Consider the following 27,832-nt stretch of genomic DNA (forward strand, 5'->3'; position numbering starts at 1 on the left):
ACTGGAGATGAGGAAAGGGCACAAAAATTCAGGTGCTCCCCAAAACAAGAATCTCTGGGATAAAAGCAGGTGGAAGTCTGTTCCTCGCCGTATCTTGTGATGTGTTGCCACAGAGTGAGCACAAAAAGAGTGCAACACTCTCAGCCACCCTATTTCCAGCCTGGGACCCTCCTTAGCTGCTGTTCCCCACTTGCTATCACCCAGCCTGAGCTTTTTCCCTGTTATTTTGACGACAACCAGCCAAAAGATGCTGATTTCCTCTGCAGCATCGCAGGTGTTCCAGCCCCACAGGGAAACAAAACGCACTGACAAAGTGAAAGCAGGCATCACTTTGGGTTGAGGCACCGGGGTTTCGTTTGCCAGAGACAAGGAATGGAAATGCTTGTGCAGATTTACAGACTGAGAGCTGTGACTCATTCTGTGTGTTTTAGGAATCAGCAGGTTTAAACGGGTGTCCCAAAAGGAAACATCCCACAGCTTGGTTCTGCTCTGGAAGCACAGGGTTGGCAGTGTATCCTCGGGGAAAACCCGCTTGCCAACAAAACAGGGATGAATTAGAGCACTAAAACTTTGCTGTTTCGCTGTGTGAAACCTCCAACAACTCAACAGCTCCAGGAGCCCAGCACCGACCGCTTCAGCTGCTGAAAGCAGAGGCCTTGGCTCTCTGCACCTCAATTCTCATTCTGCACCCCAAACTTTGCAGCTGGGACAGCCAAGTGTTGCTGCATCCCGCCGATATTTTGAGTTTTCCCCAGTCTGGCACCCCGAAGGGAGCGGATGGATCATCCCCCGCTCTGCGCATAGTTCTGAGACAAGAGCCGAGTACAATCTCCTTCTTTCCGCTGCTGTTTTCCCCGTCCGCGCCCGGACCGCGGTTTGGAGCCCGGCCCTGGCCGCGGGGCTGCTGCAGGAAGCCGCGGTGCCCCTTCCCCCGGCGGCCCTTCCGTTACGATCGTTACCGGGCTCCCGCCGCCCGCCCTCCGCTGCGCTCCGCTCCGCGCCGGCTCTCGGGGCCAGCGGCCGCCGCCGCCTTTGTGCCCCGGCCCGGTGCGGTCCCTCCCCGCCTCCCCGCCGGAGCCCTGCGGCGCATGCCTCCCGCTCCCCGGGGGCAGGGAAGGAAGCGCCGCCCGCCCCTGCACCAGCGCGGCGGGCAGCGGCGGAGCGGAGCCCGGCGGAGCCGACAGCCCGGCCCGGCCGCCGCCGACCCCCGTCGCCCCTGTCGGCCTCCTCTCGGCAGGTGAGCGGCGGGCGGGGGGCGCGGCCGGGCCCCGCCGCGCCGGCGGCCGAGGGAGAGGCCCGGGCCCGGGTCCGGGGCGGCGGAAGGCGGGAAGGGGGAGCCATGGCGGCGCGGGCAGGGCCCGGCCGGCCGCGGGCAGTGGGCGCGGCGCCCCGCGGGGGTCCCGCGGGCGGCGGCTGCGAGCGGCCCCCGAGGGTAGGGGCCCGTCACAGCCCCTCCGGGATGCCCCCCGAGCTGGGGGTACCCTCCTGTCCCCTCACGGAGCCTCTCTGGGTGCCCCCGGCGTTGGTGTCGCTTCATGTCCCCTCACGGAGCCACTATGGGTGCCCCCGGCGTTGGTGTCGCTTCATGTCCCCTCACGGAGCCACTATGGGTGCCCCCGGCGTTGGTGTCGCTTCATGTCCCCTCATGGAGCCACTATGGGTGCCCCCCGGGTTGATGTCGCTTCATGTCCCCTCACGGAGCCACTATGGGTGCCCTCCGGGTTGGTGTCGCTTCATGTCCCCTCACGGAGCCACTGTGGTTGCCCCCGGGGTTGATGTCGCTTCATGTCCCCTCATGCAGCTTCTGGGGGTGCCCCCCGGTTGGTGTCACTTCATGTCCCCTCACGGAGCCACTATGGATGCCCTCCGGGTTGGTGTCGCTTCATGTCCCCTCACAGAGCCACTATGGGTGCCCCCCGGGTTGATGTCACTTCACGTGCCCTCATGGAGCCTCTCTGGGTGTGCACCGGGGTGGTGTCCCCTCACACATCCCCTCTGACTTAGTGTCCCTTCATGCAGCCTCTGTGGGTGTCCCCTCATTTCCCCTCCCAGAGTTACACAGGGCACCCCCCTCCTTCTGCGTGTGTCCCCTCATTTTCCCTCAGATCCTGTCTGGGTACTGACCCTCATGTCCCCTCACAGCCTCAGTGTGTGTCCCCTCATGTCCCCTCACGCCTTCTGTGAATATCCCCTGGGTGAGCATCCCCTCACGTCCCCCCTCAGACAGCACCCAGGTGTCCCCTCCTGGTCTCCGTGGGTGCCCTGTGTGGGTGCTGGGACACAAAACTTCACCCCAATCCCATCTAATTCATGCAGGACCCCCAGTCCGGGTGTGGGATAGTGAAGGCACCTGCCCCTTCCCTGAAAACTGTGGAAATAGGTTAATAGGAAAAATGTTGGGGTTTTATTTTTTAATGAAGCTGGGAGCTAAAGTGTGTTAATTGCGTTGCTTCAAGGTAATGAGGTATCCTAATTTCTGTCTTTTTGATCCTTAGCTGCTTGTTACCAGGAAAAATGTTTTTAATTTGTATGTGCCCAAGCAAAGATGAAGAATCGTCTTCCCTGGTTGTCTGTTACCTTACTCCCAGTAAATAAATACAAGTTTCAAAGACTTTAGAGTCATTAATCCTTTAAAATATTTAATACCACTGATTAATTTGAAACCAGAACTAGAGAATAATTGACAAGTGCAAGGTCAGGGAGGTTTCAGAGGGAAAACTGTGTCTCTGTATGTTGGCAGAGTCCAGTGCCACTGCAGTTGGGTCTCACTGTGTTTGTGTGGAGCTGGGCTTGAAGAGCCACCCAACTGTCATAGTTTTTGGGAATTACTGTCACCCTCAATCCTACCAAATGATGCTGCAGGTGAAGCCTTCGACCCTCATGGGACCATGTGGAGGTGATGAACTCTTTGGGATGCTAACTGGAGTTTTGTGGGTGGCTTTTTCCACTCTTCCACAAACCAAAGCTTCGTTCTGTCTGCGGTTTCTACTGCAGCACAAAGAACAGTTCCTAATCTTCATCCTGCTTTTGTGCCCTCCCCAAGATCTGTGTTTGCCAAGAGCTTTTATCCTGCAGTGAGGCTGGATGACTGATGTCTCAGGGTTATTGCTGTAGAGTGTGTTTCAGGAAGAAATAAGTTCCTTTTCCTTCTCTCTCAGCTGCCCCAAGTCCCTCAGCTGTGCGTGTTTAATGCCAAGTCAGATCTAGTAAAAGCTGTTTTGGGATGCTGTGTGATCCTCTGCTCTCTGAGGAGGAGTTTGTTTGTGTCCCACCATCCCAGATGATGGTCCAGGTTTCTCCACATCCACCCATCCTGCACCATGTGGACACAGCCAGTGCTGCTTTCGTTGGAAAACTGGAAAGCTGAGCTGCATGATCCTTGAAAAGGGCAGTTATGCCAAAGGAAACAATGAGCAGAGTATTTTGCTGAGTTCTCCACTCCCACTATGAAAGAATTCCTTAAAATTGTTCTTTCTCTCCTGCCACAAAGTTTTCTGTGAAAGTGTTCAGACGCCCTCAGTGCAGAGGGGATTGCACACACCAGTGCACTGAATGCCATCACAGTGGCTCTTTGTGGGTCTGGGCAGTGCATCATTATTTGGGAGCACATGCAAAAAGGACTGGAAAGCACAGGAAGAGTTTCACAAGTGAATTACCTGAGCTGGGTTATGATTTTGCCACAAAATACTGCAAACCACAAGTGATGAGTGCTCTGCCTTATCCCCAGTGGCAGTAGTGACTGATCTGCCTGTTCAAGTGATGTTGAGGAGTAATTCCTGTGATTATCTGGCACAGTAGTTCTGAGTGTTAATAATTTACAATTTATGTTACCAGAATTATTACATGGAATTTCTAGAAGGCACATGCTTAATAAATATTTTCCTTTTTTAATTTGTTTCAGGATGGAGGAGAGACCAGTCTGAGAATCTGTTCCATTGTGGACTTTGCTGTGGTCTGCTAGAATGTTCCTTATGGATGCTCCTCCTCTGGTAGCTCTTCAGACAAAATGGGAGTCCTTTGGGCCAGCAAGGAATTGTAGATACCCCGTTTGCTTCCCTGAATCCGACAGCAGAACCTCCGTGAGCACCAAAGTTCAGATGATCATAAACAACCTGCAAAGCCAAGAGCCTGCCCTGGGCATGAACAATGAGTGTGGCTGTGTTGTGCAGAAGAAACAGAAGGGAGAAAAAGGCACGAGTACCAGAGTCACATCCAGCGCCACGCTGCTGCAGAAGCACCCTCAGTACACCCAGTGTGGGTGCCCTGAGGATTCTGATGGCAGCGAAGTGGAAAGGAATGTAGAGTTTGAGACTCTGCTGCTGGATTCTGACAGCGACGATTCTGTGGACCGAGGTATAGAGGAAGCCATCCAAGAGTACTTGAAAACAAAAAGCAAAAGTGGCCAGTTGTTGCCAAGGAATGCAGAGCGTTCTGAGAATGTGAGCAGAGACAAAAGGTTTAAGAGAGAGTTCTCCCAAAACAAAGTGGCTAGTAACCTCCTGCCTGTGAAATTTAAAGCCGAGATGCTCTCTGAAGAGTACCTGTCTGACCACCTGGGGATTGGGAAAAGGCTCCAGCCTGCTTCCCCTCAGAGCATCAGCAGCGATGACTCCTTTGAACAGAGCATACAAGCTGAAATAGTGCAGTTCTTGAATGAGAAGAAGCAGCAAGAAATTAGTAAATGTGTTACCGAGGAGGGTAAAAAAGATTCCCGTGTGAGATCTGTCCTGAAATGCAGCAAAGAAGCAACAAACAGAACAAACTGTGGTGCTATAAAGCAAGGTTGTAATGCGCTGCTCCTGAGACACCATCCCAAGGTGCAGAAATCCAGCGCCCAGTCCAAGTGTTTGCAGTCAAAAATCCAAGCAGAGCCCAGTGATTTCAGCCAGGTGAACCAAGCATACCTAGAAATGGGCACTGCCAGCCAGCCCTGGCTCGTGGAGCAGGATGAGGGAAGGGGAGCTCGTTACTGGGAGCCGAGGGAAGCACTTAGCAAGGAGAGCGTGCACACATCTGACTCGAGCAGCGATGATGGCATCGAAGAAGCCATTCAGCTTTACCAGCTGGAAAAAATCAGGAAAGAGGCAGGTCATGCAGCAAACTGTGTCCCTTTGCAGAGGGAATCATTTGATCCAAAGGGTATGGCAGACATTTCTGCCAGCCTGACAATTAGCTCCACAAAAAGTGCCTCACCCGAAATCCATAAAAACCCTACAAGCAACAAGAGAAAAGAAGTTAATTCCAAGTCAACGGGATTAGAAAGCACCAGCAATGACTTTAATAAGCTGTTTAAACCACTGAAAAAAGCCAGACATTTTGCACTTCCAGAAAACAAGATTACTGCTTGTGAGCTCACATTGCAGGCCTCTTGCAGAGCAGACACATCTGCAGAACTCATGTGTGCAGAAGCTATCCTGGATATTTCCAAAACAATCATGCCATCCCAAATGGGAAGTGACAACAAATCCCTCACTGCAGACTCCTTCTTTTCTCCCCAGCTTCTCTCGTCCTCTCGTTGTGAAAGTGACAGCAGCCTTGTGGACAGTGATGACAGCATAGAGCAAGAAATCAGGGCTTTTTTGGCTCTGAAAGCACAGTCAGAAAACCTTGGAACAAAACCTCCCAGCCTGTCACGCTCCATCCAGATGCCTTTGCCTTCTGATCCAAACAGCCTCACCGGGACCCTTGAGCCTGCTCTGCCCAAAACACTGAAATTATCCCTGAGTCAGAAAAGGAGACTTAAAAGGGAAGGCAGAACAGCGAAACAAGGGGGATCAAAACTACCTGAACAGCTGGAGACAGGACTTTTCCAGCCAGGTCACTATTCCAAATTCCCTGTGCTCCAAGAGGAGCGTGCCCTGAGCAACCCCACAGAACTCCGGGATGCTCAGAGTGATAAAGACCCGAGGCAGCAGCAGCTGATGTCTCCCAAATTGGCTGGCTCTGATGGCAGCAGATGTGTGCCCTCAGACGCTGTAAACCCTTTCCTGCAGGTTCAGAGTAGCGCAAAAAAACCTGTAAAAAACCCCATCCAAACCCCAGAGAGGGAGGGGTCAGGTGATGAGAGCAGCTCTCTGGACAGTGATGAGGACCTGGATAGTGCCATCAAGGACCTGTTACAGTCTAAAAGGAAGTTAAAGAAGAAATCCAAGGACCAGAAAGCTCAGTGCAAGAAGAAAGTCAGATTCAGTGAGACAGAAACTCAGCTGCTGGATGAGTTCAGTAGCCTCCAACAAAACGAGTGGAAATGTAAAAATCCCTCACTGCTAAAAAGCTGCCTCTCAAAACCTCGGAAAGCTGTGAGGGAGAATGCAGGCAGGAACCCTCCAGACAACATCAAACTTCCCAATGACAAGCCAGAAACCATGAAAAACCTGGAGTCTAACTTACAGCTTAAAAAAGGCAATAAACCTAAACCAGTTTCAAACCAGCGGGGGGCTAAAAATAAAAAATGTGCTTTCCCAGCTGTGTCAGACGCCAGTGACAGCAGCTCAGTGGACAGTGATGACAGCATCGAGCTGGAAATCAGGAGGTTTTTGGCAGAAAAGGCTAAAGACTCTGCAAGCAATTCAGAGATGCAAAAAGGTGATGCAAGTGTGGACCTACTTAGAGCGACCAAACAAAGTGGTAACAAAGGAAAAGCAAAGCAGCAGCCGGTGGAAAATGAGATGGAGCTGGTGCTGGGTCAGAGTAAAAAGACTGAGGTAGCTCAGCAAACTGAGGAGGTGAAGAACTCTCAGAGAACAGAAGGGAAAAGTGCAATGTTAGCTGGCAGTGGAAAATGTGCTTCCTCTGCAGAGAATGTTCCTACTACTGGTCAGTCAAAAGCTAAGCAAGGACTGGGGGGGGTCAAGGGTGGTGCTGCTGAGGAGTTACCTGGGAATGCAACAGGCAAAAGGAACGTCCGTAACACAGAGCCCCCAAAAGCCAGCAGAAATGAAGGGTGTAAAGTGAGAAAAGTCATGAATGCAAAGCCCAGATCTAAAAGGAAGAATACCTTCCAACTAAAAATCTCAAGTAAATTTATTGCAGGTCTGAAATACGCCCGGGACAGGAAGAAATCGATGCTTCTGAACAAAAAGCAGAAAGCAGAGTGTGTGCTCAGCCAGAGCAGTGCCTTGGGAATGGAGGCAGCTTCCCAGGACACTGATGTGCTTAACCCCTTGCCAAAAGGTGAATTTAGTGGGGAAATCACACCAGCAATAAAAGAACCCAGTTCTTCTCAGAAGCTCATTGTGGGAGGGGCGAGTGCCCATGTAGCAGAAACCTGTGCAGGAGCTGGGTGTCTCCAAGAGGCAGCTGAGGGTTGCAGGAAGGCTGATGCTCCAGGGGATCAGTCCCAGTCCAGCCTTCCCTCACAGGAACTGAGTGTGGCAGCAGGAAAAGCTGATAAGGTTTGCAGAGGAACCTCCAGAGCTGAGAACACCCAGATGTGGATGAAAGAAGGAGATACCCACCGAGGCGGCTGGGCTGACTCCACTGCAGATCCCCCACACCCTGAGTGCAGTGTGGGAAAAGCAGATAAAGGCAGCAGAGAGCCAGCTCAGCAGAGTGCTCAGGTGGACAGTAAGGGAGGGAATAACCAGCTGGACAAGAGGCCAGATCCAAGTGTAGCTTGCCCAAGGCAGGAATTCAATGTGACAGCAGCAGCAGTGTATAACAGTGGAGGAGCATGTGCAGATAACAGCGTGCAGATGTGCATTAAGGAAGAAAAAGATGACAGGCAGGGAGAAATTCAGGTATCCAGCTCCAAAATGGAAGGAAAAATACCTGTCCTGCAGAACAGGGAAGCTGCTAGTGAAGTACACCAAGGGCAGGAATTTTTAACCAAAACCTGTGCAAAATTTACTGACCTACCTGCAGGGGACTACCCAGGTTCCCTCTTGGAAAAAAAGGTTTCAAATATGTAAGTAACATTTTTTTTGGTTTTGTTTTTACACTAGCAGTCTTTTATAAAATAACTGTGATTGTAATTACCTTGATAAAGCTTGAGAGAGGAAAGGAGAGGCCGTGGGAGATGCTGATAGCTGTATATCATACACACACTAATGTGAAAATAATTCTATTTAACAGGGATATCACTGGTAGGCGTTCATAGCTTTTGTAGAATTTTGTAAATTATTTAAAGCGCTCTAAGGAAATATTTTTTATAACGATTTTTAGGGCTTGCATTCCTACAGGATGCTGTAGTTACTGTAGATAAGATATTGGCTAATCACACTTTAAATTATGAGGCCTCTAATTGTCTCTCAAAGGGAAACCTGTTTGCGCACAGAATTTGTTTGGGAGCCTGTTCAGAGATCCTAGGGAAGCACAGCCTCGGATGGCAATGCAGATGTGACACTGGCCACATCCCAGCTGCCTCAGGACAATCCTGTGGGGTGGGGGTTTGCTGGAGCTCAGTTTTCCCCCCCTGAGGACTGTGGGATGAGGTCCCTGAGCCGAGCTCAGCTGTGGGTGTGGAGATCCGGCCTGCAAGACACAAATGCAAATTGAGGTGAATCAAGTGGATGGCTCTGGCTGCACCTCCTGTGCAAAGAGATCTCAGCAGCTGCTCCAAGTCCTTACACACACCCAGAACCTCCTGCTAGCAGATGATTCCAAGCACAACTGCAGTCCAAGACAAGTGAAGGAGTGAGTCTGTTCAGACAAACACGATTTCCCTGGATTTCCCTGGATTTCTGTACTGTCGGGCCTGCAGGGCTCAAACAATTGCTGTTATTCTCAGCTCTCTCCTTTTGATGCCCTGCAGTTACCCAGAGATGGCTTTTGGTTGCCTGAATGAACTTTCTGGAACTGAGTGCCCTTAACTTTCCTTTTTCAGAAGTGGTTTTTAAAATGTTACATTTCTGTGAACTTTTCACTGACAATTTTGGTGCAATAAGGCAAAGCTGGGTTTGCTGTAGGAAGTCACAACACAAACGGATTTTTTCAGCCACGGATATTTTCAGCACTGTTCTCTTCAGGCTCTTTCTCTGCCTCCGTTTCCAGCAGCCAGAATAAAGCAATTTTTTCACTACTATCTTTTTATTTGTACTGACTTTCAACGGGATTGAAGTAGCACATTCACATCACACACACAGAAAAAGTGCCCTCACACTGGTTTCGCTGCAAATTCAAAAGGTGTAAATTGGAGCTGTTGGCTCTTTCATTTTCATTTTTGTGTTGTGAAGTCCTTGGAGGAGTTTGTTCTCACATCTTGTCCCTGTGAATTGATCTGATATTCTCTTTGTCTGCTCTTCAGCAGAGCTCCTCAGCCAAACCACCGCTTAGCATCACTTTGTTTCTCAGTCACTTCAGGAGTCTTCCTCCAGGCTGGCCTTAAACTTGCAAACCGGAGCAAAAGCAGCCAAGACTGGATCCAGAATCCCGTGGTGTCCCTGGTGTGGTGCAGAATGTGGGCAAAATACTGGTGTAGCATAGAGTAGTGACTGTGGCATGTAGAGAAAAATAAACATCCTTGGTGTGTTCATGCTGTCGTGCAGCTGCGTTTGAAACACGTTCCTAGTGCTCACTTGGCATTTCTGACTGTCCAGCCACCTTTCTGTAGCCCTGGGGTTGGTTGGCCGGGTTGTTTAAAGGTCAGTGTGTTAACTCATCTCCATTTTGTGGTAGGATTCCTTGGAAAAGTGGTTTTTCCTTAGCTCAGTGCCTGCACTCCCTCTTCACAGGTTTGTCTTTTGCTCTGCCTTGATTCCGTTGCAGGATTTGAGCCTTTTGTTTGGACTAGGTCAATAGGCTGGTATTTTAAACTAGAAGTTTTCCGAGTACCTTGCTTTAAAAGGATTAAACTGTATACTTAATTTTCCTAGAGATGTTGGAAGCGCTCTGTACTGTTTGTATAAAAAGCTGAATGTTTCTTCTCAAAAAGTTTTCAGTAAATCCACATTAAGACTTCAAAGGTGTCTCGTGCCCCTGTTGCTGTGTCTGTGTCCTCAGTACCACTCGTGACCTGATCCACTCCCACTTAAAATGCAATTCCAGTTACCTTGTGCTTTAAATAAAACCCGATTTCAAACAGCACTTTTTTAATTTTAATTGCTGAACTTGATTTGTATATAGGAACTGGTGTACATTGCTGAGTTTCTAATGTTTAATAAACGGGGTTGTGCCCACGGACCGTGCAACTGGAGTGTTCCTATGGTTTGTGTCATCATCTTGAGTGAGTAATCATTTCTGTGTTCCCTCTTCTTCCCTCCTCACTGAGGACGTCATCAATTCTTTGTAACAAAAAATGAGGAGAATTTACAAAACACAGAGGGGTGGCTTTTGGGAGGCGAGAATGGTGCTCGTGGTGGCAGAACCCCAAGAGATTTCTTTGCTGGTGTTTGTAGTCAAGAAGCGGAATCTTTGCTTGTGGAACTGATTGTGTGTCAAGGAGCATCTCTGGGATTGCCCAGCCAGGCTGCAGTGTCCTCCTGCTGGCCCAGTTCTCAGCACTGGTTCAGAAAAGAGAGGTCTGGTGGTTGGCAGCAGCACGAAATCCCTCTCACACATGACCAAAGGCTGAGCAGTAACAGAGATTATCCCCAGTGCCAGTGAATTCCCACACGTGGTACCGAGGTTGGGCTGCAGCACGAGTCTCTCAAGGCTGAATCTTGATAAAAGCAGTTCCAAAAGCAGATTTTAGTTCCTGTTCACAGTGGCCATGAGAGCCCCAGGGAGGGCACAGAGTGGGCACAGACTGCACAGCCCTGCCACTCCAGTGCCAGCTCTGGGGAGTGTCCAGGAAACTCCTTTTCCCATTACTCCCACCCTCCTGGGACACCAATTAATTATAATTACTGCAGCAGGTACACGGAGCCATAAACCCAGCTCTTCTAAAGCTCATTAAGTTACCTTTTTTTAATGAGTGCTGGCTCATATTTTTAAAAAATGCACAATGCTAATTTTTGTTCCCAGTCAGAGCACAAAACTTGTTAATTTAGATATTAAGTGCTTAAACCACTTGGTCTTTTTTATTGTGGCTCTGGTGAGTTACAGGTCCTGGCTGCAGTACCACAGCTGTCAGATAAATCTGAAAAGAGCTTTATTGCTCCATTTTTTACCCCCGTGACTGGTTTTGGGTGCTCTGGGAACAATCTTCAAGGATCCTCAAGGGACAGTAAGGACTCCCTTAATTTTTTTATTCCTTAATTTTTTTATTCCCAGGTATTTGCTGCTGTTTTAGGAACACATGTTTTGACATGAAGCTGCTCTTTATACAAGGCAGGAGCATCCCTGCCCCAAATTCTTTTATTAGTGTAAAAGCTTTTCAATTTTTCATCCCTTCAGTTGGTGATAGTTCAGCCTCACATAATTTTATCTGCAAATGTGAAAATCTTCCTTTCAAAAGACAGAGTAGAAAGAGATTGTTTCAGGTAGATGCTTTGTGGTAAAATGAGTCATTTTTAGGAGGGTATTTTGAATTTGTACAGGTATTTTCTTTTTTAAAAAAGTGTATTTGGTGTAACCTGTGAACACTTAGAGACACTGCATGCCAAACTCTTCCAAGGAACTGGTTTCAAGAATAAAATTCAAAAGGAAGAAATGGAGGCAAGAAAGAAGAGGTGCGTGTTTTCAGATGCACTGGGAAAACGTGTGACAGAATCCACTCTGTTCATAGTTTTAAGAGGCAGCCTTATCCCTAAATTATGCCACCTGCAGAACAATCAGTGGATAAAAATACATGTAACATTGTCACAACTATTTCTATTGATGCAGCACTTTGTCGTTTCTCATTTCAGGAGAAGAAAGGGAAGTTCTAAAGAAGCTCCAGGTATTGTCTAGACTCTGACGCGAGGATCACAACAAATGGAAGAGGGCTGCCGATTTATTTTCAGCTGTTAAATCTTTGCAATGTTAACTTTTCACGCCCTTTTCTGCTCAGTTTATTTACCTGTTCCACTTTATTATTTTTGGTGTGTTTGCAGCTGGGGGGATCTTCCCAGCTGTCACCACATGCCACACACAGGGAATGTTTCTGACATGTGAAGAGCATCACTTGCAGTGCTGTTTGGACATAATGTTCCACTCATTATTTATATTTTTAGCAAACAGTTTGAATAATATTATGCTCATTTTGACTGTTGTGTTACACCTGTGAGGTGGGACTGTTTCTCATCCATAAACAGGCAGAGTAGTTTCTCTTAAAAACTCATTTTAAAGCCAAAAATGTTCAGGCGTTCTTTCAGTGCAGTCACTGTCCAAGTGATGCAGTTTCTTTGCCTGTACCTACAGTTGTTCCAATAAAACTTTAAAAAAAATCTTCTTTTTGATTATTTGTCATTATTTGAATAATTTCTTAAAACTTTGTAGTTTGGAGAGAGAAGAAACCCGAACTTTCTACAAGAAACCCAAAGAGTTAATGAATAACTCTGGAAAACTTAGAAATTTATTATTCATTAAACAGTAGAGAAGCAGTTTAAAACTTAATTTTAAGGATATATAGTACATAAGGCAAGAGTGTAAGGGATCACTAGTGACAGAGAAGGGGATAAGGGGATAAAAACGGAATTTATGTTGTCCTAGTATTTATATGCTGCTGACAAATGAGGTAAAAAGCTTCCCATGAGCTACCTAACTGACACTTAACCGCATTAAATCTTCACTACGTTACTCCTAATAACATTCCCTCTGCAATCCAGCGGCTCCCTTTAGGATCAAGGCTGGCTGTGGGCGTTTTCCCGAGGCGGACACAAGCTGCCTACAGCGGCTGGTCCCTGCAGTGCGAGGGGCCGCTGGGGTTGTAGCTGGGGTGGAAGTCCAGGTGCTCGTAGGCGGTGATGAAGGTGTCGGAGCCGGTGCAGTGGCTCTTCTCCAGCGACGTGTTCAGGCTCTCGTTCCTGCACATGCCAATCCTGCCCAGGTGATCCGAAAACTTGTGCGGGAGGGTGTGGAAGGAGCTCTGCGGGGGCGACAAAGGGAGAGGGGAGAGGGGGGTAGGGATGTTTTAAACGCCGACATCGGCAGCACCGGCAAATCCCGGCCGGCTGTGGGGATGGATGCGGCTTTGGGCCGCGTCTCCCATCCTCCCGGGGCGCCCGTACCGGCAGCTCGTGCACCGTGGGGGCCCGGCTGCCGTAGCTCTGGTTGGCGGTGCGGAAGCGGGGGTGAGCCGGCGGCTGCCTGCGGGGGAGAGCAGAGCTAGCGCGGGCGGCGGGCGGGCAGCGGGGCCGGCCCGGGCCGCCGCTCACCCGTAGCCGCGGTACAAGGTCAGCTCCTCGAAGCGGCGGGGCACGCCCGGGCTGCGCTGGGCCATGGCGGAGCCGCCGGGCCGGGCCGGGCCGGGCCGCGGGGAGCGAGCGTTACCCGGCGACCGAAGGCGGAGGGCGGGGAGCGACCGCGACAGCGACAGCGACAGCAACCGCCCCGAGGGTGCGCCCGCCCCGCCCCGCCCCGCCCCGCCCCGCCCCGCAGGAAGCGGAAAGCGCCGCTGACCTTCCCCCCTCTCTCCTCCTCCTTCTCCTCCTCCGTCTCCGTGCCCTGCGGCGGGCTCGGAGCATGGCGGTGCCGCGGCTCCTGCGGGCAGGTGAGCGGCGCGGCCCGGCCCCGTCCCGCCCGGAGCGCCCCGGCCACCCCCGTGTGACCCTCGTGTTTGTGTCCCGCAGCAGCCCCGCGGCTCTACAGCACCGTCCCGGCCCCGGCCCCGGCCCCGGCAGGCAGCCGGCCCCGCGGTGAGTGCTGCCGGGCTCCCCTGGCACCCCCAGCCCCTGAGCGATGCCCGGGCGGTGTCAGCGCCTCTCCGATTCCCGGCTCGTTCCCCCAAGCACAGTGAGTATTTGTTTCCCCTCTCTCAGCTGACGATGATAAGCTGCTGACAGAGCCTCTCAGCCACCCCGACTTCTTCAGCGTGAAGGAGCTTTTCACCCTGAAAGATCTCTTCAATGCTCGGGTGCACCTGGGCCACAAAAAGGGATGTCGGCACAGGTGAGTGATGCTTTTCGTGATCCAGCGCTTGTTGACATCAGGAATGCTTCCCCAGACCACAATCTGCTGGATTGGTCTGAGCCTGGAGCTGCCCACACAGGGCAGGGTACAGGGATCCCCCAATGTGGGCACTGGGAGGGACAGACATGGGGCAGGGTACAGGGATGCCCCCGGTGTGGGCACTGGGAAGGACAGACATGGGGCAGGGTACAGGGATGCCCCCGGTGTGGGCACTGGGAGGGACAGACACGGGGCAGGGTACAGGGATCCCCCAGTGTGGGTACTGGGAGGGACACAGGGCACGAGGGCTCTCAGCAGGGCACTCCTGTGCTATCAGCCAGGAGCAGGAGCATGGCGTGGTCCCTGTGGAGCCCCCACATCCAGAAACGCTCCATGCCTGCACACCCCATCCCCGTGTCCCCCTCTGTGCCGCCCTCCCGCCACCCCCGCAGGTTCATGGAGCCCTACATCTTCGGCTGCCGCCTGGACCAGGACATCATCGACCTGGACCAGACCGTGCAGCACCTGCAGCTGGCCCTCAACTTCACGGCGCACGTGGCTTACCGAGGGGGCATCATCCTGTTCGTCAGCCGCCGGCGCCAGTTCTGCCACCTGGTCGAGAGCACGGCGCGGGCGTGCGGGGAGTACGCGCACACCCGCTACTGGCAGGGCGGGCTCCTCACCAACGCCCGCATCCAGTTCGGCCCCGGCGTGCGCCTGCCCGACCTCCTGGTGTTCCTCAGCACCCTCAACAACGTCTTCGAGCCGCACGTGGCCATCCGCGACGCGGCCAAGATGAACATCCCCACGGTCGGCGTGGTGGACACGAACTGCAACCCGTGCTTGATCACCTACCCCATCCCCGGGAATGACGACAGCCCCGCGGCCGTGGAGCTCTACTGCAAGCTCTTCAGGATGACCATCATCCGCGCCAAGGACAAGAGGCGGCAGAGCGAGGCCATCGAGGAGCTGAGGAGCAAAGCCGAGGGCAAGTAGAGGCCCAGGGATGGGCTCGGTGCCTCTGCTCCAGCTCCACGGGACTGGCTCTGCTTCCAGCCCTGCCTTTTGGCACAGCTGGCTGGGAAGGGACCCCCAGCCCTGTGCACGGGGGTCCCACAGCGGTCACAGCCACAGAGGGTCTCGAGCCCCAAAAATTGTCCAGAGCAATGCAAGGGAAAATGGAGCCAGGCTCCTGCCCTTGTGTTTGTCACTGTTGCAGGGAGGTGCCACTGTCCTGTGGCTTTCCTGAGCTCATGATCTCACCTGAAACCACTTGTATCTTGTGTCTGTTCTTAGAATAAAGGGATTTATCCCTGTGATCCTCTTTTGGGTTTTTCCCTCGTGGAATGGGATGGCGAGTCTGGCCAGGGCAGTCAAGGCAATGGGACGGAAGGGATGTCCCCAAGCTGGGGATATTTCCAGGTGGCTGATGCAGGGTGAGAGGGTCTCCACTTTGTCCCAGGACACGCTGGGACCCCAACCTTTGCCACCGCGGGAGGTGAGGGACTCCAGGAGCAGCTGAGAAAAGGAATAGCCATCCTTTAGTATCCTCGTGTCTCCGTGGGAGGCCCTAGAGCAGTCCTGGGCAGGGCTCTGTGTCCCGTCCGGTGTCCCATGTCCCCTCCCGTGTCCCCTCCGTGTCCCCGGCCGCGCTCCCAGCCCCGCCCTCTCCCGGTTCTTGGTCCTCCCGCCCGGCAGGGAGCGCTCGCAGGCGGGAGAGCGAGTGCGCACGCGCGCATGTTCCCGCACTATATAAGGGGGAGGTGAGGGGACCCCCGTCCTTTTCCTTTCGGCGAGCGCGGGGCGGCGGGAGCGGAGCGGCGGCGGGAGCGGAGCGGCGGCGGCGCCTCAGAGGGACCGGGATCGGGACTGGGATCGGGATAGGCACCGGCCTCGGCCTCTCCCGGCGGGGCCAGCGGGAAGCCCTGCGTCCCTCAGGTGCAGGAAGCCGGTGCTGGTAGAGGCGGCTCCACAGCTGCGCCTTCCCCGCCATGTTGTGGCGAGGCTCCCTCAGGGCCGGGACCGCTTCCCGCCGGCCCCGGCGCTGAGCGGCTGCGGAACACGAGCGAGGTGAGGCGGGGGAGCGGCCCCGGGGGGCTAGATGTGTATTTTTTAATATACTCCACTGAAAAAAAGGAAAAAAATTCGGCTTTCAGGTTTTCAGGAAAATATTTTCAGTTATTTCAGTAGCTAGCATGAATTTCAGTGGATACCCTCATTTTGACTGTTGTAATTATCTGGTTTCCATTTAAGTTGCATGCTTAGCTAAAAAAAGGCTGTTAGGCGATTATTCACACAATTTTTCCTTTGTTTTTCATTCTTCAGCCTGGCAGTGGACAAAAAAATAAAATGACCAGAATGGTGTGACTTCAGAAATGGAGGGTGATCCTTCAGGAGAAGGCTGCCCCAGCAAGCTTCAGCCGCCTTGCTGACTGTAAGTGGAGTGTTACACGTGGCACTGCACGTGCAGCAAATACCTCGGTAGCACTGCTTTTAAACAGGGATAAAATCTTCTTTTAAACACAACAGAATCAGGGAATGGTTTGGGTTGGAAAGCACTCCTTCCGCTCTCCCAGGCTGCTCAGAGCTGCATCCAGCCTGGCCCTGAACACTTCCAGGCATGGACATCCACCCATAATTACATTTTTTGGGGTGATTTGTTCCCCCAGGCTGCCACTGGCGTTGCAGAGATGGCTGCTGTGGCATCTTTGTGTCAAAGAGTGGCAAGAGAGACCCAGGCTATGTTCTACGCTCGTGTGTTCTGCACCCCGTGAGCACTCAGAGTGATTGATAGCCTGACATCCTTATCAGCCTGAACGGAGACAGGGAAAACCAGCTCTGAGCTGCTTGGAGTGTGAGATCAGGGTGTTCCAGAAGGTTCTGTTCTGTGCAGCACGTGGGTTTCTGATCCTGTGTTAGAGAAAACAAGTGGAAGTGATCTGTAAAACCACATGGCAACACTGGGAGTTCATCCTGTCAGAAAATCAAAACATTCCTGTGCTGTTCATTCATTCCTTTTAAATTCCCGCTGCCAGTGGAACAGCAGCTGTGTAACCAAGCTTTGGGGTGTCTCTAAAGGCTGTCCCTGTCTTTCCCCCTTCTCCAGAGGCAGCCCTGAGCCGAGGCAGACCCGGAGGAGCCCAGCCCAGGTGAGCTGCACTGCTGGGAGGTGCCCCACTCGTGTTGCAGGTGTGGCTGCGCTGCTGGAAGCTGCCAGCCCTGCCCAGGTGAGCTGCAGTACTGGGAGCTGCCCCACTCGTGTTGCAGGAGTGGCTGCGCTGCTGGGAGCTGCCAGCCCTGCCCCAGTGTTGCAGGAGTGGCTGCACTGCTGGGAGCTGCCAGCCCTGCCCCAGTGTTGCAGGCGTGGCTGCAGTGCTGGGAGCTGCCAGCCCTGCCCCAGTGTTGCAGGAGTGGCTGCGCTGCTGGGAGCTGCCAGCCCTTCCCCAGCTCATGTTGCAGGCCTAGCTGCACTGCTGGGAGCTGCCCCAGCTCGTGTTGCAGGAGTGGCTGCGCTGCTGGGAGCTGCCAGCCCTGCCCCAGTGTTGCAGGCGTGGCTGCAGTGCTGGGAGCTGCCGGCCCTGCCCCAGTGTTGCAGGCGTGGCTGCAGTGCCGCGGCTGTGTCATTCGGTGGCACACAGCAACAGGCGAGGTCTTCCCTGGTGCTCCGAGCCCTGTGAGCTCTCAGGATTGCTCAACAGCCTGACATTCCTGCTCTGCTCCTGCTCTCTTGCCTTTATGGGGAATGGTGGGGGTGGACGCTGTCCTTGAGTCCTTCTCTTCCTCGGGGACGCCTTTTGCCGTGCCAAACCCTGTGCACAGGTGTCCCTGTATCTGTGTGTCACTGTCCCTTCTTGAGGGACCCCAGAAACGGTGAGAACAGCTCTGGGCACGCAGAGATTGTGACCCTGAGTGTGACAGTGAGTGACTCTGGCTCTGCTAAATGGGAAACCTCCTGACAGGGCCAGAGGGGCCTCAGTGGCACAAAGTGAGCCCTTCCATTGGCAAAGTCACTGGCTTTGGAGAAGAATGTTAATGAGGTTGTGGGGATGTGGTAGTGCTTGAGGATGCAGCTCTTTATTTAAATTTCTTGACTTCTTTTAACCCTGCAATCTTCTTTTGACCCTGCAAGCTGTGTTTGGGGTTTTTCACCAGGCTTTCCTCACCCCGGGGGTCCCGTGTGGGCACTGAGTGCTAATGAGTGCCTCTTTAGAACTCCCGCAGCAGAACCATGAACATTTTCCTGATGCCTTTTACCGGAGCTGCCCTTCCCCAGGCAGCTCTCCCAGGCCGTGGATGGATATTGCTTTGCTGAAGGAAAAGCTGGCTCTCAGCTGTGGAAAACGTGAATGTTTTACATGAAGTGGTTTAGAGAGAAATTAAAAATCTCTCTGCGCATAGCACAGCCCTCCACCATCAAGGACTGGTTTATGTCATGGCTTTAAAGGCTGGAATGAGCCCAGGGTTTTTTCCCTGCACTATTAATAGCTTGGCTCTGCACCAGGGTTGGCAAACTCACCTTGGATTTTAGGGAGTGATGGAATAACCCAGAGCAGGCTCCAGCTATCCTGCTCTTCAGTTATCCCTTTCCTGAACTCCCCCAGCCAGATACTTTTCCCAAACCCTTCTGATGTCACGCCAGAGAGCTTCTCCTAAATTTGTGCCGTGTCCTTCCGGACTGAAGGAAATCCCTGTCTCAAGGTTTCCTTGTGAACCCTGATGACAGAGCATTAAAATGTGATTTCATTCTGTATTTCATCTTTATTTCCTCTGGGGTGTGAAAACTCTGGGGAGAATCCCAAGACAGTGAGGGCAGCAGAGTCTGCATGGCAAGGGTTCATCAGCTCATCAGCATTGACCTTCTTGCTCCTTTTCTTGCCTCTTCCTCAACTTTTCTCACATCCTGGGCCTTATTTTTATTTTTATTTTTATTTTTATTTTTTATTTGCAGATTATGCCTTGAGCTGCAGAATGTCTGACAAACTGAGAACTGCTTGGCAGCATCCACGTCTGATGGCTTGGAGATTCCTGAAACTTTGATCAGCTGTGTTTTCTCTACATGGTTAAGAAGGATTTAAATAAAAAATAAACCTAAATAAAGATGCCACCTACAAGACTGAAAGCATTCTGCTGTGCGTTTGTAGCACCCCAAGTAATGCTATTTTTAACCATTCTAGGATGTAAGACTTTGTGGTGTGAGAATTTAGGATTGTTTTGAAGCAATTTAAGGTTTTACCTCCATCCCTTGGAGCACAAAGGGGATCCAGTGAGATCGGATTATCAGTTTTTGAGGGACCTGGCTTTTTTAGCATCTCCTGTGGGGAATCTGGAGGAATTTGAGTGTTTAACAGCTTTGCCTTGACTCATTTCTCTCCTCCTTGACTCCTTTCTCTCCTGTATCCCAAAGTGGTTTGTAAACTGCACTCGCTTTTGTGTTTTTTATTGGTGATGAGCACAATTCCTGGGAGTGTCCAGGGCCACGGGGGCGTGCATTAATGAACAATTGCTGTCACGAGTGTCTTTATTTCTATTAAACTCTCGGGGCCTGGTCTCTCAGTTACAGGGGCCACCTCTTCATGAACATTTAGAGGTTCTGACGTTGGGGAAATTGTTTTCCTCCACTTCTCCGGGTGCTTTGAGGGAAGGGAACAGCAGGGATTTGGTGGGAGTAAACAATGGAGGGAAGGATGGTTTATCTGCCACCCTGAGGAGGGGATCCTGGCAGGGCCTTGGATTCCTCTGCTGCTGGCAGGAGGAGATGGATTTGTCTGGGGAGCTGTTGCCATGGGGATGCAGGACACAAGGGATGAGGAGCCTGGTGCTTTGTGCTGAATTCCAGGGAATCCCAGCCCTGCCTTTCCCTCCCCTGCACCTGCAGACGGGACCTTGGCAGTGCCCCTGCCCAATCCAGGCTGAGGAGCCCTTAAAAACAAAATCCTGGGGATAAATCCCATCTCACGGGCCACTCCTCAGCAGGGACCGAGCTCTGGTGGCTTGGCTGGACACTGAGCACCCCTGACACCAAAACGAGCCCAGTGAGAGGTGATGAGGATCCTAAAGAACCAACAGAAGGAAAATCCTCATCTTTCTCCCCAAAGGGCTCCTAAATTTGCACTGGTGCTGCCGTCTCAGGTGTATTTTTATTTTTGGATTGCACATCAGCTGCACGCTCGCTTCCCTATGGGATTGTTGGCAGGAGAAGCAGCACGTGCTCCAGCAGCAGGAATATGGCTGTGCTGGGAACTGAGCAACCTTGGGGGAGTTTCTCCAGCTCTTCCTCCCTGCCCAGAGCTGTACGATTGCTATAATTGAGCATTTCAAGGCAACAGCCGTAGTTGGAGCCCTGGGAGCTCAGACACAGCCAAAAAAGAATGTCTGGAGACCTGCTAAAAGCTTTGCCTGGAAATTCATTTTAATAATGAGAGAAGCACTGGATTATTCTGGTATTAACCTTCAACCTCTGCAGGGCAAGCCCAGCTTAGTTTTTGGAGAATTAAACGGAGGGGTTGGCTTATCCCTGCTCCGAGCGCGGTGGGCAGTGACACCCGAGCAGAGGGGTCACAACGGTTCGTGTTTAGCCCTTTGCCTTTAAGCCATCCTTGGCCTCGGCCGCTTCCAGAGCGGCCACGTGAGGGAATGGCTTCTGCTGCCAATTCCAGACTGGGGCAGGAGCAGCCGGGGGGAGCCTCTCGCAAGCCACGGCATCACCGTCAGGGTCAGGCACTTAAAAACGGAACCAAGGAACTGCCAGGATTCTCCGCGGTGCAACAGACAGCTGATCTGCTTCCTGTGTGACAGCTGGAGCTGATGGCAGATGATTCAGACACTTAAGGAGAGACTTTTGAAAGGGGAAATCTACCTTTTCCTCCTTTTTAGATCACAAACAAGCTGGTATGAACAGGCTGCTGTTTGGCTATTGATGGACGGGTGTGATTCACGTAAAAGCTGTTTATTTACATCAGAGCCGTTCCTCAAAAGGAGATGTGACAAGTACAGCATGAATGATTCACTCCCAACGCTTTGCTCTGCTTTCCTGCTCATCAAGGAACAGTTTGATGCATCCAGCTGGGCTCTGCTTCCTTATCCCTTTCCGTGTCTCCTTCCTCCCCCAGGCCTGCTCAGCCCAGCTCCGCTCCTGCCGACCCATCCCTGATCCTGCTGGGTGGTGCAAGTCATGACGCTTGGTTTTCCATGAAGGAGAAGGGGCCGCAGCTCTGCTGAACTCCCTGTGCAGGGTGTGTTTATCCTGGGGGGGAGAGGATGGAGAAACAGGCCTTCAGCCCTTGGACCTCACTCCAAGCTCGCAGATTGGAAACTGCAGGGCCGTGCTTCCCCCGTTAGGAATATTTGGTGTTGGAAATCTTCTTCCAGAGCAAGGTCTTGAGGTTGTTGAGCACGAGGGAATGGTGCACTTCCATCTGGCTGGCCAGGCCACTGAGGGTCATGCAAGTTCGGAGCTGCTTCTGCAGCTCTTCCTTCAGCTCCAGGGGAGCTCCATAGAGCAGATAGTCCTGCAGCAGCCCGCACACCTTGGCCAGGTTGGGCTGCACCACGTCACTCTTGCACTGCTTCAGGAGCTTGTCACACGTGGCCGTGCAGTCCCGCCCGTAGGTGCAGTCCCCGTTCTGCTCACAGTGCCGGCCCTTGAGGAAGCCTCTGATTGTCATCTCCGTCGCCACCTTGCGCAGGTTGACCATCTTGAAGTCGTACTTGTCGTTGTAGCCCACGTTCCTGAGGCTGCTCTCGCAGATGTAGAAGTTCCCGTAGGTCCCGTGGAAGATTTCCTCCACGAACTCCAGGAGGCCGATGGCGATCTTGGCGCGCCGGGGCCAGGCCGGCGCAAACCACTGGTGGATGAGCTGGTGGGCGAGGGAAGGCAGCAGGGACTGCAGGAAAGGGGGGACGTCCACCCCGTAGAGGGAGGTGTGGGGGATCTTCTCGGTGACATAAAGGTCCCCGCAGTGCCCCAGCAGCTTGGCCGTGTGCTCCTTCTCGTGCAAGGAGAACATGAGGAGGAACTCGTTGAGCTGAAGCAGCGCCCAGATGGATTTGGCCTCTGCCAGGGACACCTTCCTGTCACGGTTCACGTCTGCCATGGTGATGATCCGGCTCACCAGGGCAGGAAGAGATGGCTGATCCCCCAGCTTGGACTGCAAACAGCACGAGAAGTGGCATCAGAGCCTCACAGCTCTCCGTGTTTGGGTATCACATCACAAAACCAAACGGGGAGCAAAGAATGAGCTGGGGAGAGGAGGAAATGGTGACACTCCAGAAAAAGCCACACCATGTGTGGGCATCCAGCTCCAGCAGAATTCTACCAGCCTCAGGGCTGCTCTAGAGCCTCCTGCCAGAGCTGCTACCCCACCACTGCTGCAGAAGCCCCAACGGGGTAACTACCAGGGCCACCAAATCAGCTCTGCCCAGCACAGATGCCACCCACAGCCGTGGCACAGCCACCTGCAGGGATGCTGCCACTGAAATCTCACAGGGAAGAACTCACTTCCTCCACGAATCAGCACATGGCACGGGCACCCAGCAGTGGGTGGGGGGCACGGGAAGGAGGAGCTCTCGTTCAAAGGGAAGGAAAAACACAATCGGCGTTTCTGACTCGCAGGAGCCACCCCAGGCCTGTGGGACCCCACAGGGCCCTGCACTGACCTTCAGGAAGTTGAGGAGCATTTCCTTGAACTCGTCCATGGAGGTTCCCCGGGTGGGTTTGTCGAAGAGCACCACGTCCCTCCTGGGCACAGCGTCCGGGCGGCTGTCGGCCCTCAGGGCTTCCCCGATGCCACATTTGATGATCACCTCCCTGTCCCTCCAGAGCCCTCTGTAAACCTGGAGCACAGGGAGGGGGACAGCAGGTGGAAGGAGCTGGCTTCTGGTTTGGGATGGGCAGAGGGGGAGATGTGCAGGGTTTGGTGCTGGTGCCCAGCCCTGGCACGGGTGGGGGGCACAGACCTACCTGCTGGCTGGGGGAGGAGGAGAGGCAGTGCTGGAACAGGAGGCTGCGCTCCTCACACAGGTCCTTGCACGTGGAGCCAGAAATGATCCCTTTCTTGTACTGGTCACACTGGGGAGGGCAAGGAGAGAGAGGAGCTCAGCAGGGACAGATTTCTACTGGCCCTTAGGGATGGCTCAGTGCCTTGGGCGTGGTGGGGCTGAGCTGGCAGGGACTCCTGTGCTGCTGGAGGAATCTCAGGGATTTGTTCCTGGATGCTGCTGCTGCAAATCCAGGGGTTTGGGAGAACTTCCTGGCTGGACGAGAGGGCAGCGCAGAGTTGGGTGAGGATGCACAGGCTGCTCAGCAGAGCACCAGTCCCTGCTGTGGAGCAGGCTGGCCCCAGTCCCGGGGGTAGCAGGGACAGGGACAGACAGTGGCTCTGATCCGCAGCCAGGCTGGAGCTGGAGACTTCCCTGGGCAGGAGAGGCTGCAGCTCTGCAGCTCCTCAGCGAGGCCACGGCAGCCTCAGGGCTGGAAGCTGGAGCTGCAGACATTCACTGCATCTTTTCCTTTTTTTTCTGCTGTGGATGGGAATTAACCCTTGGACCTGCTCGCAGGGGACACGGCCAGACACGGTGCCTGGAAGCCCCAGCTCCGAGCAGGAATTAGTACCCGAGACCCCGCGGTCGGAGTCAGGCAGAAAATCAAATTAAACGATCGTCGCTGTTGTTATGGCAATTCCTGCCTCCCTTCTCTGCTGAGGGATTGATCAACGAGGCTTGTTCTGACACAGCCCAGCTCCCCTTCCTCCCCTGGGCTGGGCTGAGACCCACACCCATGCCAGAGGCACACACAGCACTCCTGGGGACATCCCACGGGGAACACGGAACACACACCACACTGCAAACCCCAAACGGGGCAAAACACAGAGCCAGGCTGCCACACGGAGCTCTGCTGCTTTCCTTGGGGCTCCTCAGCAGTCACAGACAGGTACCATGGACTGAGTGCTCCCTTTTTCCTCCCGCTCTGCAGAGCCCAGAGGGGACTGGTGTGATGCTGTCCCTGCCCACAGATCCTGCTCCCTGCCCTGACATTCCAGCTTCACCTGCACAGACACGGATCTGCCCACGCCTGCCCCGGCTGCTTCCCTCTGACACCTCATGGAACTGTTTCACCCTGGCAGGGTAAGGTCACCCCTGCTGCTCCGAGCTCCGTGCCGTGTCGGGGACAGCACCAGGGCAGCGGCTGCCAGGAGGGCTCCTCCTCCCAGCTTTGGGGCTCCCTCAGCCCCACCCAGCCCGAAGAGGAGCCACGGGGCTGCGCTGCCACTCACGATGATCATCCGGCAGACGTGGCCGCGGCACAGCTCCGAGTAGGACGAGTAGTGCATGTAGGCCACCCAGCTGCCCACAAAGATGCCCAGCCACACCACCAGCAGGTACTTCACCTTGATGCCCGGGAGGCGGCCCTGCAAGGCAAAGGAAAAACTGTTGAAACCCTTTTGGGAGGGCAGGGCTTTGCCCAGGGCAGCAGCAGCTGGCCGAGGATGGCTTCTGCCACACAAACCGACCTGAGCGCTGGGGAAACCTTCAGCCTTTTTTATATATATTCATCAGTCTCTTATGCAACTCCTGCTGCAAGTAGGTCACTTAAAATTCCCTAAAAGCAGGGGGATTACTGGGCCGGGCTGCAAGGAGCTGGATGCTGTGCGTGCCTGGGAGCTGTGGCCACATCCTCCCGCTCTGCAGCCCTGTGAAAGCCTGGGGCACCCCTGTGGGGCTGCAGGAGCTCTGCTCCTGTTTGGGGGGACCCCTCTCAGGAGAATCCCCCTTTTACAAAGCCCCACGGGCAGGGGAAGCTCCCGACAGCAGTTCCCGTGTGGGAGTGGGTGAGTAACAAACCTGGGAGCTCACGGGTGATGCTCTGTGCGAACAACTCAGAGGCTCTCGGCAGGATTTTGGTTTTTTGGCTTTGTTTCCTCCCCCCTGACCCTGGCACAGCAGCACTGCTGCCATCTGGCCTCCTGCAAGAGAGCTGCTCACCTGGCTTGTGTAACAGAGCAAAAGGGCAGGGAATGAATCCTTGCACTAAACAAACCCTTCCATCCCTTTTCTATAGGTAATTCTACAGAACCCTCAGCCTTTGGCCACCTCCAAACCCTCCTCCCTCCTCACGACCTGCTGCCAGGATAGGGCTGGGTCTGAGTGGGTGCAGCACCTTTAAAACCTGCCAGGGATCCTCGCTTGGGTCTTGTAGCCCAAAACCACTCCCCACCTCCAAAATGCTCCTCCTCAGCCCCTTCCCAGGAGCTGTCAGGGCTCTGGGAGCCACAGCACGGGCAGTGAGGGTGAGAGCAGGCAGGTCTGCCTCAAGATCATGACATTTCTCCCATTAATTAGAAACCCCAAAGTGTGAAGAGGGCCAGGGTGCCCAGCTTGCCTGTGAAGCAATGGCACCGCTAATTAACGTGAAATTAAATTAAAGGGAAGCCAAGCACAGCCAGGACTTGGCAAAGACAAAGTGTGGGGTGGCTGCTCCTGTGAGCTGAGAACCAGCTCATGGCCCAGAAGTCAGACACACTGAGACCTGAGATCCCCCCAGCACAGCAGCCCCCCAAAACTGCCCCAGGTGGGTGCATGAGGCCCCCTGCCCTCAGCAAAGGGGCTTTTCCAGGGACTTCCCACTAGAGATATGTCTTGGAGAGCCCTGGAATAGCCAAAATGTCACTTTTAACTTATTCTGACTTAGAATCCATCACGTTCCTGGGGCACAAGGGGAGTCAGGACTGCTGCCTGGGCATGGCATGGGGAGCTCGTGGCTTCGTCATCCCCTAAAGAGTGGAAAGAAACGTGGGAGTGGGGGATGCATTTCAATGAGAGGTTCCCCTGAGCTTTGCTTGGATTTTGAGGGTTCCTCCAGTGCCTCAGTCTCAAGGCACAGGGGTTTCTCTCCCCATTGCCTTCCCTGCAGGGGAATAACACTGAAGGGTGTTATCCTGTGAGAGTTGCTGTGTTTAGTTTTAGAGTGACTCTGGAGGATATGAAAGTGACTTTGGGCTGGGGCTGACTTCAAAGGCAAAATGGATGCATCATCAACAAAATCCATCCCTGTGGCTCCCCTGGGAACACGGGGGTTGTTTCACAGCACTCCCAGCTCTGCACCCACCTCCTGCCAGCACCCTCTGCCCACCGGGTATCCCTTGCCGTGTCCCCTCATCCCCTCCGCTCCAGGATCTTTGCCACAGTCAGGCTTTCTCATCCCACAGCTGCAGAGAAAACCCCCATTCCAGCATCCCTGACATCCCTGGCCCCAGCATCCCTGGAGATCCGAGGGAGGTGCCCGGCCCCTCGGAAGCTCAGGGATGGGAAGAGGAGGGAAAATAAAGAAAGAAAGAGAAGGAAGGAGCCGTCCCTGCCCTTCTGCATCGGCGGCTTCACCCAGCGCTGCGGGCTGCCCCGGTGCTCCCCGGCTCCGGCACGGCGGAGCGCGGCGCGGGTTATGCAACCGCTGCGGCCCCGGCTGCCGCTCCAGACCCCCGGTGCCGCTCCAGAGCCCCGCGGTGCCGGTGCCCGGCCCCCAGCTCCTCGCACCGGCGTCGGGGGAACCGAGGCGGAGCGTCCCTTTGTGCACGGCCGGTGCCAGCATGCGGAGACGGGCATCCCCGAGCCCGCATCCCCCATCCCGGCGCATCCCCGCGGCGCGGCGCATCCCCGAGCCCGCATCCTCCATCCCGGCGCATCCTCCTTCTGCCGGTACCTGCAGGCCCTTGGAGAAGGGGCAGAACAGCACCAGATGCACCAGCCGCCGGATCCTCCGCATGCTGCGGGCGCCCCTCGGCCGCGGGCCTCAGGCTCCGGGGGGCATGGCCGGGGCGGCCGCGGCCCCCGCACCGCCGCCGGGGCCGGGGGGGGCCGGGCTCCCGGGGAAGGGGGGCCCAGCCGCGCCGCCCGCCCGCTCGCTCCGCCGCAGCGCCCGGCCCGGCCCGCGGGGCTCGGCGGCTCCGCCCGGCGCGGGGCGGTGCGGGAGGCGGGGGCGGCGCTCGCAGCTCCGCCGCAGCCCGGGGAGCCGGGGGGCTGCTGCCCGGCTCGGCCCCGCCGGGTCAAGGCCAATCCGGCGGTCCGCATCTGGGTATCCCACCCGCGGGTCTCATGCCACAGCCCGGGGGTCCCATCCGCGCCCGCATCCCGCTTGAGGATCGCATCCCCGTGCCCGTCCCACATTCCCGGGTTCCACCCACTCGGGGATCCCGTCCCCAGGCTCACCCCACCACACAGGGCTGTCCCAGCCCTGGTTGATGATCCTGGCAGAGCAGGGAGGGGTTTGTGGAGGTGGTGATCCCACCTGGCCCCCAGCACTCACAGCAGCTCCAGGTTTATTCAAAGCCATTTTGGGTGGCAGATGGCCAGACTCCCTCCTTGTTGCCCACAGCAGGTAACCTGCGAGCACAGCCCGGGGGCTGCACCCCTCTGGCCTGAGCCCTGGCATCACTGGCACTCCTTCTCCTCCTCGCTGGGTCTTCTCCCCAGCCTGAAGCCCAGCAGCAGCACTGGTTCTCTCTGTTTGCACTGCAGCCGGGCAGGGAAACCTCACAGCAAGACTTTGTGTCCGACAGGCCAGGGACAGCCCCATGCAGGGGGATCCTGTGTGCACAGGTAAGTTAGAGCAAGGGGGACAGGGAGCCAATAATGTGATGGGAAATGATCTGGGAGACTCAGTCATGAGGACACTGTTAAGAAAATTCCCTGCTGGCTATCAGCAAATCTTCAGATTATCTGTTTGCCCCCTTTTCATGGCTCAGGTTGCTCCTTCCTTCTAAATTTGGCTCAAAATGACCTTTGAAAACAAACCGGTCACTTAGAGCCCAGATCCCCCTCAGTGTGAGTGCCAAGCACCGAGTAATCAGGGCCTAATGAGCAAAAGCCTTGGCTGGACTAATCCAAATCATGGTGATGAATAAGAAGCATCACACAAAACTGCCTGAAACCT

At 54.3% G+C, this 27,832-nt stretch overlaps 4 protein-coding genes, 1 long non-coding RNA gene and 2 other non-coding genes across 9 annotated transcripts; 5 read left to right on the forward strand and 2 right to left on the reverse strand.

Moving 5' to 3' along the window:
* The first annotated feature begins 718 nt into the window (after positions 1-718).
* PPP1R26 (protein phosphatase 1 regulatory subunit 26) lies at positions 719-10,020 on the forward strand. 2 transcript variants are annotated; one of them, XM_038156496.1, is made up of 2 exons: positions 719-1,237; positions 3,902-10,020. In XM_038156496.1, the coding sequence occupies exon 2, from the start codon at positions 3,963-3,965 to the stop codon at positions 7,908-7,910; it is 3,948 nt and encodes a 1,315-aa protein (XP_038012424.1). In that variant the 5' UTR covers positions 719-1,237; positions 3,902-3,962; the 3' UTR covers positions 7,911-10,020. The 2 variants fall into 2 exon arrangements, with proteins under 2 accessions (XP_038012424.1, XP_038012425.1); XM_038156497.1 differs by lacking the exon at positions 719-1,237 and adding an exon at positions 2,758-2,896.
* Positions 10,021-12,351: 2,331 nt separating this feature from the next.
* On the reverse strand, positions 12,352-13,378 carry C17H9orf116 (chromosome 17 C9orf116 homolog). The gene is made up of 3 exons (XM_038156500.1): positions 13,176-13,378; positions 13,029-13,107; positions 12,352-12,886 (listed from the first exon to the last, which is right to left on the reverse strand). Exons 1-3 carry the CDS (start codon positions 13,238-13,240, stop codon positions 12,686-12,688), a joined length of 345 nt encoding a protein of 114 aa, XP_038012428.1. The 5' UTR covers positions 13,241-13,378; the 3' UTR covers positions 12,352-12,685.
* Positions 13,379-13,467: 89 nt separating this feature from the next.
* On the forward strand, positions 13,468-15,227 carry MRPS2 (mitochondrial ribosomal protein S2). 2 transcript variants are annotated; one of them, XM_038156498.1, is made up of 4 exons: positions 13,468-13,510; positions 13,590-13,655; positions 13,779-13,908; positions 14,361-15,227. In XM_038156498.1, exons 1-4 carry the CDS (start codon positions 13,483-13,485, stop codon positions 14,902-14,904), a joined length of 768 nt encoding a protein of 255 aa, XP_038012426.1. In that variant the 5' UTR covers positions 13,468-13,482; the 3' UTR covers positions 14,905-15,227. The 2 variants fall into 2 exon arrangements, with proteins under 2 accessions (XP_038012426.1, XP_038012427.1); XM_038156499.1 differs by having other exon boundaries at positions 13,593-13,655.
* Positions 15,228-15,684: 457 nt separating this feature from the next.
* Positions 15,685-19,030, forward strand: LOC119709167. The gene is made up of 4 exons (XR_005259290.1): positions 15,685-15,978; positions 16,234-16,342; positions 17,015-17,135; positions 18,857-19,030. It is a non-coding gene; the product is annotated as an uncharacterized LOC119709167 (long non-coding RNA).
* Positions 16,578-16,711, forward strand: LOC119709251. Its single transcript, XR_005259309.1, has one exon. It is a non-coding gene; the product is annotated as a small nucleolar RNA SNORA17 (small nucleolar RNA).
* LOC119709252 lies at positions 17,486-17,615 on the forward strand. The gene has a single exon (XR_005259310.1). It is a non-coding gene; the product is annotated as a small nucleolar RNA SNORA17 (small nucleolar RNA).
* Positions 19,031-20,292: 1,262 nt separating the features above from the next.
* Positions 20,293-26,825, reverse strand: DIPK1B (divergent protein kinase domain 1B). Its single transcript, XM_038156577.1, has 5 exons — positions 26,603-26,825; positions 24,180-24,314; positions 22,868-22,975; positions 22,564-22,740; positions 20,293-22,055 (listed from the first exon to the last, which is right to left on the reverse strand). The coding sequence occupies exons 1-5, from the start codon at positions 26,663-26,665 to the stop codon at positions 21,243-21,245; spliced, it is 1,296 nt and encodes a 431-aa protein (XP_038012505.1). The 5' UTR covers positions 26,666-26,825; the 3' UTR covers positions 20,293-21,242.
* Between the last annotated feature and the right edge of the window lie 1,007 nt (positions 26,826-27,832).

The sequence above is a fragment of the Motacilla alba genome, chromosome 17 (assembly GCF_015832195.1).
Source record: "Motacilla alba alba isolate MOTALB_02 chromosome 17, Motacilla_alba_V1.0_pri, whole genome shotgun sequence".
NCBI classification, from domain to species: domain Eukaryota; kingdom Metazoa; phylum Chordata; class Aves; order Passeriformes; family Motacillidae; genus Motacilla; species Motacilla alba.

Coding starts and splice junctions, on each gene's coding strand:
- PPP1R26 (XM_038156496.1), top strand. CDS start 3,963: ATGTTCCTTATGGATGCTCCTCCTCTGGTAGCTCTTCAGACAAAATGG.
- C17H9orf116 (XM_038156500.1), bottom strand. CDS start 13,240: ATGGCCCAGCGCAGCCCGGGCGTGCCCCGCCGCTTCGAGGAGCTGACC. Junction 13,108..13,175: donor ACCTTGTACCGCGGCTACGG/GTGAGCGGCGGC, acceptor TCTCCCCCGCAG/GCAGCCGCCGGCTCACCCCC. Junction 12,887..13,028: donor CCACGGTGCACGAGCTGCCG/GTACGGGCGCCC, acceptor TCGCCCCCGCAG/AGCTCCTTCCACACCCTCCC.
- MRPS2 (XM_038156498.1), top strand. CDS start 13,483: ATGGCGGTGCCGCGGCTCCTGCGGGCAG. Junction 13,511..13,589: donor GCCGCGGCTCCTGCGGGCAG/GTGAGCGGCGCG, acceptor TGTGTCCCGCAG/CAGCCCCGCGGCTCTACAGC. Junction 13,909..14,360: donor AAAAAGGGATGTCGGCACAG/GTGAGTGATGCT, acceptor CCACCCCCGCAG/GTTCATGGAGCCCTACATCT.
- DIPK1B (XM_038156577.1), bottom strand. CDS start 26,665: ATGCGGAGGATCCGGCGGCTGGTGCATCTGGTGCTGTTCTGCCCCTTC. Junction 24,315..26,602: donor CCTTCTCCAAGGGCCTGCAG/GTACCGGCAGAA, acceptor TTTGCCTTGCAG/GGCCGCCTCCCGGGCATCAA. Junction 22,741..22,867: donor CCTCCTCCCCCAGCCAGCAG/GTAGGTCTGTGC, acceptor CCTGTGCTCCAG/GTTTACAGAGGGCTCTGGAG.